This window comes from Clupea harengus, chromosome 14 (assembly GCF_900700415.2).
Source record: "Clupea harengus chromosome 14, Ch_v2.0.2, whole genome shotgun sequence".
Lineage (NCBI taxonomy): Eukaryota > Metazoa > Chordata > Actinopteri > Clupeiformes > Clupeidae > Clupea > Clupea harengus.
The window spans coordinates 19,422,005-19,436,794 of record NC_045165.1 but is presented as its reverse complement, the minus strand read 5'-3'; the positions used below and the strand labels follow the sequence as shown (position 1 = coordinate 19,436,794).

Sequence of the window (14,790 nt, the reverse complement as noted above, 5' to 3'; positions counted from 1 at the left end):
CAGTGAGAGGACTGACTGGAAGGATTTATGTTCCCCTAGTCCATATTTTACCCATAATTTATGAGTGCGTTGGCCAACATACCACCAGTGAATAAAATGGTGTGTTTGAACTGGCTGGAAATAAAGAGGCATGCTGAACTTTCCAAGGTCATAACCAGCTGAATAAATATGAAGGTGAAGATAACACAAAACGACAAAGAATATATTTTACAAGGAAAGACAAAAAACGACAAGCCAATGAATGTTGTGGACTGAGAATGAATGGATGGATGAATTAATTAGTGAACACAAATATCAATGCCTGTCTTGTGAATACCCTCCTATGTACTCTCAAGATCCACACACACAATGTATCTGTGGGAAGCAAATCTGCAGGAAACACAACTCAGTTTGAATAGCAACACACCCTATGTCACACTATTCCACTGTGTGTTATAAGAGTTCAAAGAGGTTTGGCATAGGACCAGAGATGGTAAAATAAAGCAAATAAATCACTTCTCTGGTTGTTACATTGATGTGAAGATGTTCTTTTTTTTCCATCTAGGGCAACCAAACCAATAATGACAAAGCATTCTTCATTTTAATAGGGCTTTGATATGGCTTCAGTAACACCTAATGAGCTGGATTAAAGATGTTGTCTTATTAAGATCTGTATCTATTCTATACATGGCCTGCTTCTCTGCCATTATTTGTATTGCTTGTGAATATTAAACTATAGAAGCTGAATGTGAATGACCAGGAATGACTGTTTCAGGTGAGCAGCTGTTTATTTGTTTCAGACCTGCATGTACAACATAATCCCACTTGACATCATCGCCACATGAGGCCATAGTATCCTGCTAACCTCATCCAGGACCTCCTGTTTATTGGCTGCATACTGTTATATATAATTTAATTAACACGCCATGTTTCATTTCAAATATAATTTAGAAGATTGAATTTTCATCAGTGGACAGATGTCTTGCTGAGTATAACCAAATCCCAAATTTGTAGATAGGCCAAATACATAAATAAGTGACTGAATAACGGATCACTCGCTTCATAAATTCAGTTGTATGACAGTGATAGTAATATATAATGGCAGTATTTGGTATTACCTCTTATCTTATTTTCAATAGCCTGGAGTTTCTGGAGAGCAAATACATATTCGGAATGAAAGACAGTCACTACTGAATCACCTGCAGCGCGTTTCTAAGTTGACCAGCTGCATTTGAATTCATCTTAAAGGTATTCTGAACCCGTCATTAGCAAAGCGTATCATCTCAACGGGTGGTGGGCTGGCATCTCCGGCACACTGCTGTAGCAGAAGCGTTCAAACTGATTGCACTTGCTTCGCCATGCTGTAACATACTGTAATATTTGGCTATGGATCAAAGTAAACCACAACAAACGCCGTGGTGATGTGATGTCAAACAGATGGAAAATGATCACAACTCTTGCCTGTCTAATGTTTAAACAGAGAATCCATTAATTCATGTCAAAACGTGCTTTTGCTGTCTGTGCTTATGGCTGTGTATACGTTTATGAGTCTGAGAGAAAGAGGGAGAGAGAGGGGGAACGAGAGAGCGCAATAGAGAGAGTGAGTGAGAGAGAGAGAGAGAGAGAGAGAGAGAGAAAGAGAGATCTCGCTGTCAGCTGATTGCAATACTGCAAGCGCCTCCCTTGGGTTCGAGGGGCGGAAGACAAGTCCTGGATTTGAGAAATAATTAGACTAAACCATGGCCGTGGGAACGCAGATCTCAACAGTTCACAGTTTGTCTTAGTTTCCGGCGTGATTCGGGTGGGGAAAAGAGTGACATAAGTCTGTCTTGGTGTTTACCTGAGTAATCCTTTAATCCCTTGAAGGAAGTGGGGTAGGCTACTCGCTGAGCGGAGTCTGGAAGGATCACTCTGCAAGGCTGCACGGCGCAGAGCGGATGGTCTGATGCCGTCGCTGAGACTTGCATGCAGTCCTTGAAATCACTCTCCCTGAAAAACTCAGTCAGTCTCGGAGTACAATGGTCAATCTACAGACAACATTTTATAACTGGGATATGTTTCAGCGCAGTAACTGCAACTGATTATCAAGGGAAACACGAGTCCAGCATGCCGACAAGATGCAGCACTTTCCCCAATAGGTAAAGTAAGTCAGACTTTTATCCATACTGTTATACTGTTAATATGACAATAGTGATGGTGATCTTTTCATACAAAATACCATATTGATATAAGCTGCTACTGTAGGGCAAACTTTTCAGCCCCCAAGCAGAATGTTCATAAAAAGGAGTACCTAAACATGTAACGGAGTCCCTTGGAAGTGAAAATAAATTATGATTGGTATTCATGTAACTGCTTCTTTAAAAAGAAAATTTGTATATCTAACACGTGAATGTAAAGGTCATTTTCTTGACTGGTCTTGACTGGTGCCGTGATACCGACTTTGTTGATAACATTAACGCAACACCATTGAAAATCCTCTTCATAGCTGTGTAGGTTAAGTCGGAGGCACCTGTCCAATGTTGTATCTACGCTGACAAGCCAACAATATCGTTACTCATTTTAGACACTGCGATGCATACCAAACATTTCAAATACATAGTTTTTTTTATAGCCAGGTTACAAGAATACTTGAGCAATGCACAATTTTAGGCAAATGAGCTGTAGCCTACAGCATATTAAACACTTAGGTGAACAGCACACTCTCACACACATGGACTCACAGACACACACATCCTTGCTGTTCCTTTGCCCCATAATTTAGCCTTATGTCTTTGCCTGGGTTTATGGTACTGAGTGTATTCATACCCTGTGCAGCCAGCAGTGTGGTGCATATGTAACTGACCTAGGACTGTTTTTACTGGGAAAAGGCATACCTGTGGGTTTGCTTGATTTTACTGTAGTGTGCAGTGAAGCAACAGCATGTTCATTATGTATGTTTACATTTGACCTGAAGTGCAGGGACTAGACATCAATATATTTTTAAAATTTTCTTCTGACTTTTAGAAAAATCATGCCCTTGCTCACCTGTGTTCTCTTTCAGTGTGTCTACTTATATTGTCCTAGACTGTAAGTTATACTTTTACAGACCAAATGCATCTAATTAGTCATGTAGCCAAGGCAGTGCAATAAGGAAATTATAAAATGAGATAACATGTGTAGAAAAAAATGGAAATCAGTGTAAAGATAGCAGCAAGGGACCAAATGCAGTATCTGACAAAGACATGGCAGTAGCACTAACCCAGATCAAACTGCACTGGCCTTCTACATGACTGAATGCACCTTTCATGTTCCCTGTTGCACCCTGTGCTCCTAGACACAATTTTGTCTGTTTGTTTCATTGCACTGGAATAGGTTTCTGGAGCCCACTGTCATGTCAGAGGAAGGCAGCCCCAGACCCAGGCATGGCTTGGCATCCCCGGGTGCGATGAGAGCTGCAGAGGACGCTTCAGTGACGAGCCTCCCTCTTCCCCGCTTCACGCTCCGGTCCGAAAGCGTGTAAAATGGCCCCTCTCATGGGCCGCCTGTGAAAATGTGATGAGCTCTGCGATCGTCCCCAGCTCAGGCGCGGATGGAGGGAAGTGAAGGAGGCATGCAAGTTAATGAGACCATTGCTCTTACACTGTGGAGCTCGGGACAGGCAATTATCGGAGGATTACCCACTCGAGCACGTACAACAAGTGCAACAGCAAGCAAGAGCATCCAGGTACTTCTGTTTGCTTGAGGCATTTTATTTTGACATTTTCATTCCCTTTTTGTGCTGTCTGTGGAGTTCGGCATTTGGTGTCGGTGGCCTACGCAGCACTATCTAAAATGGAGCTACAGGTACGAGGTTGGAATAAAGACGTTGCTGCGTTTATCAGGCCTTGGATTCCCATCATGCTCGGTCTTCACCTGCAGTTTTCCCGTACCACTTCCTGTCCGGAGGAGTGCCGGTGTGACAAGGCTTTTGTTTACTGCAACGAGAGGAGCCTGACGTCAGTGCCGCTAGGGATAGGCGAGGGTTACAAGATCCTCTACCTGCACAACAACCAAATCAACAACGCTGGCTTTCCCCTGGAGTTACATCACGTCACCTCGGTGGAGACCGTATACCTGTATGGGAACCAGCTGGACGAGTTTCCGTTCAACTTACCAAAAAACATGCGCGTGCTGCACCTGCAGGAGAACAACATTCAGACCATCTCCCGTGCAGCCTTGGCTCAGCTGCTGTGGCTGGAGGAGCTGTACCTGGATGATAACTCCATCTCCACTGTGGGGGTGGAGGAGGGGGCTTTCCGGGAGGCCGTCAGCCTCAGGTACCTCTTCCTCACCAAGAACCACCTCAGCAGCGTTCCCATTGGGCTGCCCGGCGATCTGAAAGAGTTGCGATTGGACGAGAACCGCATCGCCGTCATTGCGGAAGAGGCCTTCGAGAATGTCACCGCCCTCGAGAGCCTCCTTCTGGACGGGAACCTGCTGACGGACGAGGGGATCGCCCCGAGGGCGTTTCAGGGCTTGGTCAATCTGAGGACGCTGTCGATAGCACGCAACTCCTTAACTGTGCCCCCCTCCTATCTGCCGGCGGACTTTCTGGAGAAGCTAAGCCTGCAGGATAACCAGATGAATGAGATCCCTGTGGGAGCCCTCTCTCGGCTTCATCGGCTGGAAAAACTAGATATTTCCTACAACCAGCTGCAGGCGCTGACACAGGGGGTCTTTGATGGCCTGCTCAGCCTGCGACAGCTGACCGTTCGGAACAACCTTTGGCACTGCGACTGCGGAATTAAATGGGTCGTGCTGTGGTTAAAGTCCCTGCCAGAGACCCTCAACGTCCGCGGCTTCATGTGCCAAACCCCAGAGGGCTTTCGCGGGATGGCAATCAGAGAGCTCAACCTGGACCTTATCCAGTGCCCAGGCAGTACAGTCGGGGAGCCAACTTACCCACACCTGCAAACACACCCTTTACCCACAACTTATGCCTCAGAGGCGCAAACACCCCTCTCGTCACCACAATCCCCACCTCAGGCCTCCCTGCCCCCCTCACTGAAGGGTGAAGCAGGGAGGGAGAACACAACAAACGTTTTGGAGTACCCACAGCAGGAGCCGCTGCAGGCTTCTCTCACTGTGGTCAATGACTCCTGCATCCAGGTGAGCTGGTTGGCCATGTTCCCTGTTACTGCGTACAAGATAACATCAATTAAAATGGGAGAACGTTTAGTAAGTGAAAGAACACATGAGACAGTGATTGCAGGGGAGCTAAATGGGATTTTACTGGCAAACCTGGAGCCTGAATCTACCTACCACATTTGTGTCGCCCCCTTAGATGCTTCTAACAACCACTACCCAGGAAGCTACACGGTATGTTCTGAAGTAACAACCTTGACGGTTCCGGTGGACACTGAGAACAATGCTGTCGGGCCAGAGCAGGCCACACAGCAGGACCCAAGTTCCCCGTTTCTGCTGGCTGGGCTCATCGGTGGCGGCGTGATTGTAGTTCTAGTTATGCTGCTGAGCCTGTTTTGCTGGTACATGCACAGGAAGGGGAGCCTGTCGTCTTCCAAGTGGAAGTACAGCCGAGGCCGACGGAAAGATGATTACAGTGAGGCGGGGACGAAAAAGGACAACTCCATCCTGGAAATGACTGAGACCAGCTTTCAGATAGTGTCCTTGAATAACGAACAACTGCTGAAAGGAGCCTTTCACATACAGCCCATTTACACGACTAATGGGAGTGTTGCTGGTCCGAGACAGAGCGACTCTGGGAAAACTAGCACAGCATATAACAAGACCAATGGACCACACTCAAATGTTTGCCACACAAAATGATTTTTCAGTGGAAATGGCCATGTTTGTACATTTGTATTAAAGCGCCTCTAGATATTTAATTTATAACATGAAAAATAACTGTGTTAAATCTGTGCTTTGTGTACATTAGTAAAGTGCATCATGATTTATGAGTTGCTGGTTTCTCTTTTTGCATCATCAAGCATTTCAAGAAGTATATTTTCTCTGCTCTGTGGTTCAGATAATGCACAAATCTTTTCAACTTGTTGCAAAATAGTAAGTGTTTGAGATGCAAACATTCTGATGGAACTAGGACATACGAGTTGCTTTGGCTGCATTGATGGTTTGGGATACAGGGCACAAAGTAAAAGACATCAAAGAACTTTTGATTTTGCCATGTGCGTTATTTTGACCTTGTCCTCCGACTCTGGGTTTTCTTGAGCCTGGAACCTTTGGAAATATGGTACTTTGGTCACATAGGAAATTCACAGTATTTTTATTGTATGAATACAAAACGTATATTAACAGATAAACTAAATTAAATGACAATAAAGCTATATACTCAGTGTTAAATATAACATGAAATACCATTCAATTATTCTGTAGATCATAGAAGATGGCTTCTTTAGATCCATTTACTTAAATATTTATTTTGGTTTTTCAATCTTTACTGGTTCATGTCATTCTTGGACTCCATCCCTATCAGATGTGCATTGTTAGAGTGACTGGGTCGTCTGTTGTAGTAATAGCTCATTAATGTGCCTTATATCTACCAAACGTTTACAACACACCATCAACTTGTCAAAGCACCAAGGTATATTGTTGTACAAAAGTAATAAATGATTACAGTATTAAATTAGTTGTTTTGTCCAAATGCACAATGAATGGCTGAAAGATTTGAAGACTATCTGGACATTAACATCATACCAGGAATAACATCACAGGTTTCTTTTAATCCATAGAAATGTTTTGTTATACATTCATTAAAGTACATTTAAGTATTTATAAAAAATAAACAAAAGACTGAAGTGAACATGACAGTAAGAGCATGACGTAAGATTGTAGGGTATATTTTTGGTTCGGCTGAATGTATTTTACATCCAAAAACAGAAGTATAGCTTTACACTGAAGAGAGAGTTACTGGCTATGATACTTGATGAGCCTTAGTCCATCAATAAGCTGTCTTTTTGAGGAAGACTTCAATCTCCAGTTAATTTAATTTGTTCTGCATCTGTGCGGCAAAATCGTTCTTTTGTTCTTTTGTCCAATTTGTCTTAATTATCTTGGCTAATTAGACATTTTCTATTTCTGTGTTGTATTTAATGCATTTCTGTAGTAATAAAAACATCGTTTCAGTGAGGGAAGAAATTAATGAAGAACTCTCAAGGGCTCACTGAAATCTGTGGTATGGCTGCTGTGCTGTGGGTTGAATGAACGTATACTACATGTGCTCGCACCTCTTCTATTCCTAAACGAATGGTCCATTTCAGAGAACTGCGGAGTCACCACTCATAGGTAATGAAAGTACTCAGCTTTGTAAAAAAAAGAGAGAAGATTTAACAACTGATAATGAATGGAAATAATCACCCTCTTTGCAATCAGAGGTTGTGCATTTAGTACTGCTGAATTGTGTGAAAGGGTTTTCTATTCTGTAATGAAGGTAGGCTATTACAGGTGTAGATAGGGATTTCTCAAGCGTTCCTCTATAGTAAGTACCCATGAGACTGGAAGTTGTAACAGCAATGGTTTTCTTTGTAAGAAACTGAACAAAAGAAGGACTTAAAAATTGACAGCCATTTATACTGAGGATCAGGCTTGCCAATACATTTACCGTACACACTTTAGGCCATGAAAACCTTACCAAACTCTTCGCACAGCTCCTGGTCAGGAAATCCACACCATCCTAAATAATCCCCCAAATAATTCATGAGCTGAGACAGTTGGGATATTTGTCAGAGCCAGCTAATTGATAAAGATTTGTCTAAGTCAATGGGCCGGGTGTTTCCAGCTGTTTGTATTTAATCTTGGAGGATTATGCTAATGAGTGTTAGTCACAGAGTAAACAAGGTTTTGGGATTTCTGGCTCAAGATGGCTGCCAGAGAGGTTTGAGGTAAAAAAAAAAAATGTACACCCCCCACCCCTCCAAACACCCTTAAAACATTTTTTTAACTGAAGCATCTACGATCAGTGGAGTGTTCTACTCCTGCAGTCCAGTTCAGAGCCCACTGCTGCTATTAGTGTTCTACTGGAGCAGCCCTGTTAAACCCTGACAAGTCTGGTGGTTATTCAGCCATTTAGTTTCCTCATTGGTGCACTTGACTTGAAACCTAGAGATAGTGGACTCAAGCCCACTGAAATGCCAGGCTGCCCATCACAGTCATTCAGGTCTGATCAAGGTTTAAGATGATGGATATGACAGATTCAGGCTAATCGTACAATAGATCATCTTACATCTGAACCAAGACATGGTGCTAATAGTGAAGCTAGCTTTATGGCTGTGAGATAGCACCTGCAAGCTTTCCTTTAACTTTCCTATAATATATAGGAACTATTTGCATCCTGGTATCTTCAGGTAGGGGGCATGGGGTTTTGTAGGTAACTCATCTGACCGATTTGAACCTCAGCTTTTGATAGATAAGGCTCAAATATCTGCTACAATCCACTGCACAGGAAACAGAACATGGATAATAACAGCCTGCCATCATTAAACTGCTGTAGACAAATAACCCCATAGTCTCTTAAATAACTGTTGTTGAATTTTTCTAGGACAAACTCTCATTAAGTGATGTGTGATGTATTTCTGGGTAGCAACAGTTGCTATGTGCAAGCATTTGGTAAATATGGATGTGAGTGTTCTCTTTGGGGGAGTAAGTGTGGATGACTTTGCAACAACATGGGCTCTTTTCAAGTTTTAAAATAGTTTTGTTTTGTGAGTTTATGTTTTTGGTTGATTTACTTGTTTTTCGCCCCTTGTCCTGAACATGATTAGGTATATCCTGGCCATCTCTTGCGCTGGGGCTGTGTCTGTGAGAGCCTTTTTTTTTAGGTGACCACAGACTTACTTACTGTGTGTCTCACATATTCACTCTCCTGGATTGATCTTTAACACTTTTGAGTGACACTCCAGTCACCCCTATTAACCTGAGCACTGTGCATGAGCCACCAGTGTTAAAGTGACATAATTGCCAGGCCACGGCTCCCTCAAATTTCAGTGCTTGTGTTGCCTCAGTTCAGAAATGTCTTTAGCGCATTAGATTAGATTTCCTTTTTTGAACATTTATCCATTTAGCTGATGCCTTTATGTAATGTATATATTTTATCAGTATGGATGTTAAGCTAAATGACAGTGGTGTTAGTCATTTTATCAGGTGAGCGACAGGAATCCTCATCTGGTATTCAGTTTGATTAAATTAACAAAATACTGTTCGCACTGTTCAGAAGAGACGTGATATTTTCACAGCTAGGCAAGGCCATTCGTTTTGTGAATAAGAAAAACACATGCATAGCCATAGGTCGTTGTAGCATTATTTGGAGTAGTTATTTTTAATTTTTTAGATTTCTCTTTAACACTCAAATACATAAGTGGAGGTCTTTGGTGATGTAAAAGGTTGTCAGAGTATAACCACTGACAGAATCACGATGTGAGAGCTGATGTATCTGGTAAGGATGGCTTGATTGCATATTACACATGAATGACACCAATATGAATGAGACCTGTTGATGGCTTGATTGAGAATGGTACTCACAGCTCTGGGAATTCCTGGGGGGCATCCTTTCTCTACCATTGCACTCATTCTAATACAGTTTCAGTTTACCACCTAACAAACTACATAAAAATGAGACCTATTCCAGGTCCACAAAGTCATCTTTACTTTGTTGCCTTTTGCCAGTTACCAAGCAAAGTTTGATGTTATTGTCAGTGAACCCAACGATTCATAATCAATCTGAAATCTCAATAAAGAAAAGAACGTGATGTAATTACTTTTGTTATGGAATCTGACTAGTTGATGAAATCCCCCCCCCCCCCCCCCCCCCATTGCTTATGTTTGATATTAAATGATTACGAGACAGTGATGGATGATTTCATCATTCTTGTGGAATTCTCTCCATTTAGAATATTTACATCGTTCTATATCTCAAACCTAGGCTCAAGCTGAATGAATCCTTGCACAGATTGAATCATTCATCCCTGATATTTAGGTGCGACGCTCTCCATGGCCCTCTATTCTACCCTCACAATCGAAATGAGATTTCCCCTGGACATTAATGTGGACCTGAAACCCTTTCAAGTATGCAGGTCTATAATGACCTCCGTAACCCATTCTGCATATAATCTATCACTGCTTGAGCTTAATGAGAAAACTCCAAGGCAATGGGCAAAAAGTAAATTAGATCAAATCGATAGTCAATGTTGATACAGAACTATGCACCCAAATCAAATGCGAGGTGCTTTTCTGTGTGATTGAATCCTTACTGAATCCTTACTGAATCAACATTTATTTTCACTGAAGTAATTAACAATTACCAAGAAAGCATATTATTGTATAATTCTGCTATATAGTAAGTATAGTATGGTATAAGTCATATAATTATATAATGTTTAGGGTTACATGGAATTCTGTGGTAAGATTTTTCTATGGGTAAACTGTGCATACATATTAGTCTGATTGTCGGCTCTGGTCTACAAAAAGAGGCTTTTGGGATTCTGTTTGTTTACAATAAAAGGATTTTAATAGGAGGAAATGCATTTTGAACATACATTAAAATGCAACATCATTCTCTGTAAATAGCATTGAGTTGTCAAGCAAGGTAATTACTCTACATTATTAAAATATGTAACACCTTTATATTGTCAGTTGTGCAAGACTTTTCTTGTATAAGAACATATCCCTGCGATACTGATTATACAAAGCTGGCAGGAAACAAACTCTCTGAGAGCCTTTAATCTAAGCTTTTAATCTTAAAACCCATACAGTAGATGTTTAAGACAACCCTGCATTTAAAGGATGGTTATTGACAAAGTCAATGGAGCTTCAAACTGTCTGGGAACAAACCAAACAATCAACTCCAGTTTAAAGCAAAACCCAGAGCCTTAGAACAGGAGGGGGAATGAGAGCATCTGCAGAATAATTAGTCTACTCACAGGCTGAAGCAATGCCAAGCCTGCCACTTCACACAATTAAACTAGAGGTGATCATATACCATTAGACCAAGGTGACAAAGATTTTCTACGGGGTGAGTTAAGGGACAAACCTTGAAGTTCAGCTGCGTCACTGCGTCGGCATTCCTTTCTTTCTGCTACGCTTGGTTTTCCAGCATCTAACTGCCGTAAACACATTTCCTCACAGATCACTTCACCGAGGGCCATGATTAGTATGGAGAGATGACTCAGGAAAAGCAGAGGAAGCACAGATCGCTGAATTAAAGAGCACCGAAAGTCTCTCAGATCATGAGTGGGCTGTGAGATCGCACATGTAAAATGCTGTGAGGTGCTGTAAGTTATTCAGATGAAACATATGGCCGTCAGAATGTATATATTTTTGGTTCGGGCGGGGGTGTAAATAAACATCTGATATCCATCCAGGGGGGTGCTCCAAGTACCTGATCTAGTGACAAATCTGGGTAAGCTCAATCAGAGTAAGAGGTAATCGTCTTAAAAGAAGAGACCTGTGGCTTTGTTGTGCTAGGAGACTTTAGACATAGAGGAGGTCCTTCTATGAGGAGGTTTGCCACTTACTCTGAAGTTAACTTACCCAGGTTTGTCACTAAATCATGTACTTAGAATACCCCCAAGGTAATGTTCTCACTTGTGCAGGAAAGTGTATTTATTTATTTAATTCATATTAATTAAATTGAATTAAATAAATTATTGGCATTATACCTAACTAAAACGAGGCCAGCTGTAAATATGTGTCCAGAATGCATTACTGCAAACATTTCCCGTTAGGTTTCTGTTTCAGTTTCAGAGACTGTTTGTGGTTTGGTTTTACCTCTGTAAGCATCAGTGTGGAGGTGTGCAGAGCATCATAAATAAAGCAATAAAAGGTACACCTTGCTGGCTTGCTAATCCCCCTCCTGCTTCAGGAGGCATCACTCTCGCCTGGAGCGCCAGCCGAGGAGAGGTAGAGGAGAGGAGGCTTGGGTAAGTTACCTCACTTTTTTTTTTCTAATTGCACTGTGTCATTGCCCTGGGGGCATAAATAATGATTTTCGCTTCACGGCATTGTGCTGACTGAGTCGCTCGGCTGTCCCGTGGTTAGACAGCGTGACCGCGACCCCCTTTCCTGAAGTAAGTGTCATGGAGGGAGTCAGAGCAGACACCCTGTCTGGAGCCGCCGGCAATTGGCCTCATTGATTAAGACAAATACAGGGTGCGCAGAGGGACGGCTGTACAAATTGAAGTCGATATGGAGACAGCAGATAAACCGTGTGCTTGGCTAACCCCTAATGCGCAAGCTTAATATTCCCGTTTTCCCTTCCGATCCCATCCGGGATAGCCTGTGTCACATTTTATTTTCAATGGGAAGAAGAAAAAGAAAATTCTGCAATGTCAAACTGAAGGACACTCGCTAATTAAAATTGGATTCAAAATATCAATCAATAATCGATGTCCCGACTCTCCAATTTGGACCGAAAAAGGCCTTCTCTATCACATCTCTATCACACTCCATATTAATTTCCTCTAACCTTCAGCAAAGCAGTAGTTTAGATGAGGTCGTTAAAGAGGTGTAGTCAGTGGCGTCCTCTCCACACAGTGCTGGGAAATTACATCTGTGCAAACATCCGAGTGACCCTGAACAACTCTCTGAAACTGTATATCATGCATGCCAGACGTTCTCTGCATGAGCGCTCTATTGAGTGAGCTGTTGACCCGGGGAGCAGGAGATCTGCTGCAGCGGGTCTTATAAAGAGTCCAGCTCAGTCTTATTATTCTCTCATCACTCAGGCTAAGGGATGAACCAAAACAAGCTAACAAGCCTTGAAAAAGGACCCCAGAAACCACAACCTTTCTCTCTTCCCCTCTCTCTCTCTCTCTCTCTCTGTCTATGTCTCGCTCTCTCTGTATCTTTTTTCCCCCTTTTTTCTGGTGACAGTTACTACGACATTTTGCATCTGGGCTTACTGACAACCAAAACTACCAAAGTAGCTCTTTGGAAGATACTACTGTATATGTCTGGAAAACAGACTCTCTAAATTGAGACTATTATCTGACAGAAGCCATTATTAGTCAATCATTTCTGTTCCATGAGTGCACTGAGTTCAGGAACAATTTGACCTTCTTGATTTTTACCTATACTAACAATGCAACCTGATCTTTCCTGTCTTACTGCTTATTGACAATCATAGTTAGGGACTGTGGACCAAGTGAAAGATGATAGGGGGAACACTTAACAAATCAAGTAAGAATTTGGGTTCACTTTGTCATAAAGTAAGCACAGGATTCAAAATGATGTTGAAATTTGGAGGAGCATCTTTCTGTTCATCTTCCCTGAAGATATTTCCTACAGAAATTACTTCTGGTTTGCAGATGTAAGAAAGTCATTAATCAGCAGGCATGACGTATTTAACAGATTGGCTGAAAATAACAAAAATATGAGTTCTTCTTCAGAAACCACCATGACATTGTAGTTCTATTCAGCTTTGAAGAACGTGTGTCCTTGACTGTACTGTTACACAGCTATAATAGTGTTTATGTTTTAATGGTACTTCAGACTGGACTTCCCTTGGGAACAAAAACAAGCAAATGCCTCTTGGTTTCTCTTTGCTGTGGCACCGTGGCTTTCTGTTCCATCTCCAGTACCTGGAAACAACTAATTTCCCCATGCCTGGCACTACCTCTGTAGCCTGCTCTACAAACAAATGAAAATGGCCTTCTTTGACTTAAATGTGCATTCAGTGATTATAGTCCAATGCTCTTTTGATCACATTCAGTGAATTTCTTCTGAAGGTCCCCAAGCTGTTCTCATTCTGTGTGTGTGTGCTCAAAAAAAAAAACCCGCTGGTGGTCGTATACAGTCTTGGTTCTGTGAATGGGAAACAAACAAAGTGGCTCGGACAGAACCATACACTGTTCCAGCCAATAAACAACTTTGCTTTGGGACTACTGAAGATAGGGGTGTATTTGATTGGCTGTTGAGTTCATATATCAGCAATCTTTTTTGCCAGGATCAAGGACTGCACCTTTGAAGTAAAAAATAGCAACTTTGCCGAGAGCAGCGACTGGAACTATTTCCTATTCCGTTTGAAATAGCAGGGTTTGTTTTTAGTATGGTGCCCTTTACATAGCTTCACTGAAAAGGGCAGCATGCTTTAGAGTGCACTCTATATGTAGGCCATGCCACAAAAATGCTTTCATATACAAGATTTGTGTTCTTGCCATAGGAAAAAAGAAGAAACATGTAGACTTTACTCAAAGAGGCTGAATTAGGGCAACTCACTTGCACAATGCAGGAACAGGGCAAAGTCAGACAGAGAGCCAATAAACTGAACTATGTGTTTTCAGATGAACTGACCGTGTTTCTGGCTGAAACAGTGTGAGATTGTAATTATTTAAAGCAAACATCATTATTTCATCGTGTATTAAAGATGAAAGCAACAGCACTGTACATTTGCCTTTGCCGGTTGGTTTCTTTATTTGACACGAGCTCAAAGGTATACATGGCCAATGCTTCTGGAAGTCAGGCTTTTTGAGCAGCCTGAGCTGTATGGGATGGATAGTCCCTGATGAAATGTCACTGCGGGACCTTCCCTTCAACCAATCAGAGGCTCAAAGTCAGGGATTGGGCCTTTAGGATGTAAGTCTAACTGGAGCATATCATGGACTGGATGGGGCAAGGAGGGGGAAGGGAGGAGTGTGTCCGAGAAAAGTGTATTCAGATCTCTGGGAAGCACACACACCTGATCTGCAAGTCATGCATACTGTTGCTCTAATTCTTAAGAACTCACAAGTAAAATGACATAAGTGAGTTAATATCAGTAATCAGTACTGTCATTTGTCTTTGAAGAGTACTTTAAGGCAATTGTGGTGGTAAAATGTAATCAAAAAC

At 42.0% G+C, this 14,790-nt stretch overlaps 1 protein-coding gene across 2 annotated transcripts; it reads left to right on the top strand.

Annotated features, from left to right (window-relative positions):
* The first annotated feature begins 1,269 nt into the window (after positions 1-1,269).
* si:dkey-87k14.1 (leucine-rich repeat transmembrane protein FLRT2) lies at positions 1,270-7,114 on the top strand. 2 transcript variants are annotated; one of them, XM_012836700.2, is made up of 2 exons: positions 1,270-2,117; positions 3,331-7,114. In XM_012836700.2, the coding sequence occupies exon 2, from the start codon at positions 3,790-3,792 to the stop codon at positions 5,782-5,784; it is 1,995 nt and encodes a 664-aa protein (XP_012692154.2). In that variant the 5' UTR covers positions 1,270-2,117; positions 3,331-3,789; the 3' UTR covers positions 5,785-7,114. The 2 variants fall into 2 exon arrangements, with proteins under 2 accessions (XP_012692154.2, XP_031436542.1); XM_031580682.1 differs by having other exon boundaries at positions 1,270-2,122.
* Positions 7,115-14,790: the final 7,676 nt, after the last annotated feature.

Bases quoted from the DNA above. Each gene is read 5' to 3' on its own strand.
- si:dkey-87k14.1 (XM_012836700.2), top strand. From the start codon at position 3,790: ATGGAGCTACAGGTACGAGGTTGGAATAAAGACGTTGCTGCGTTTATC.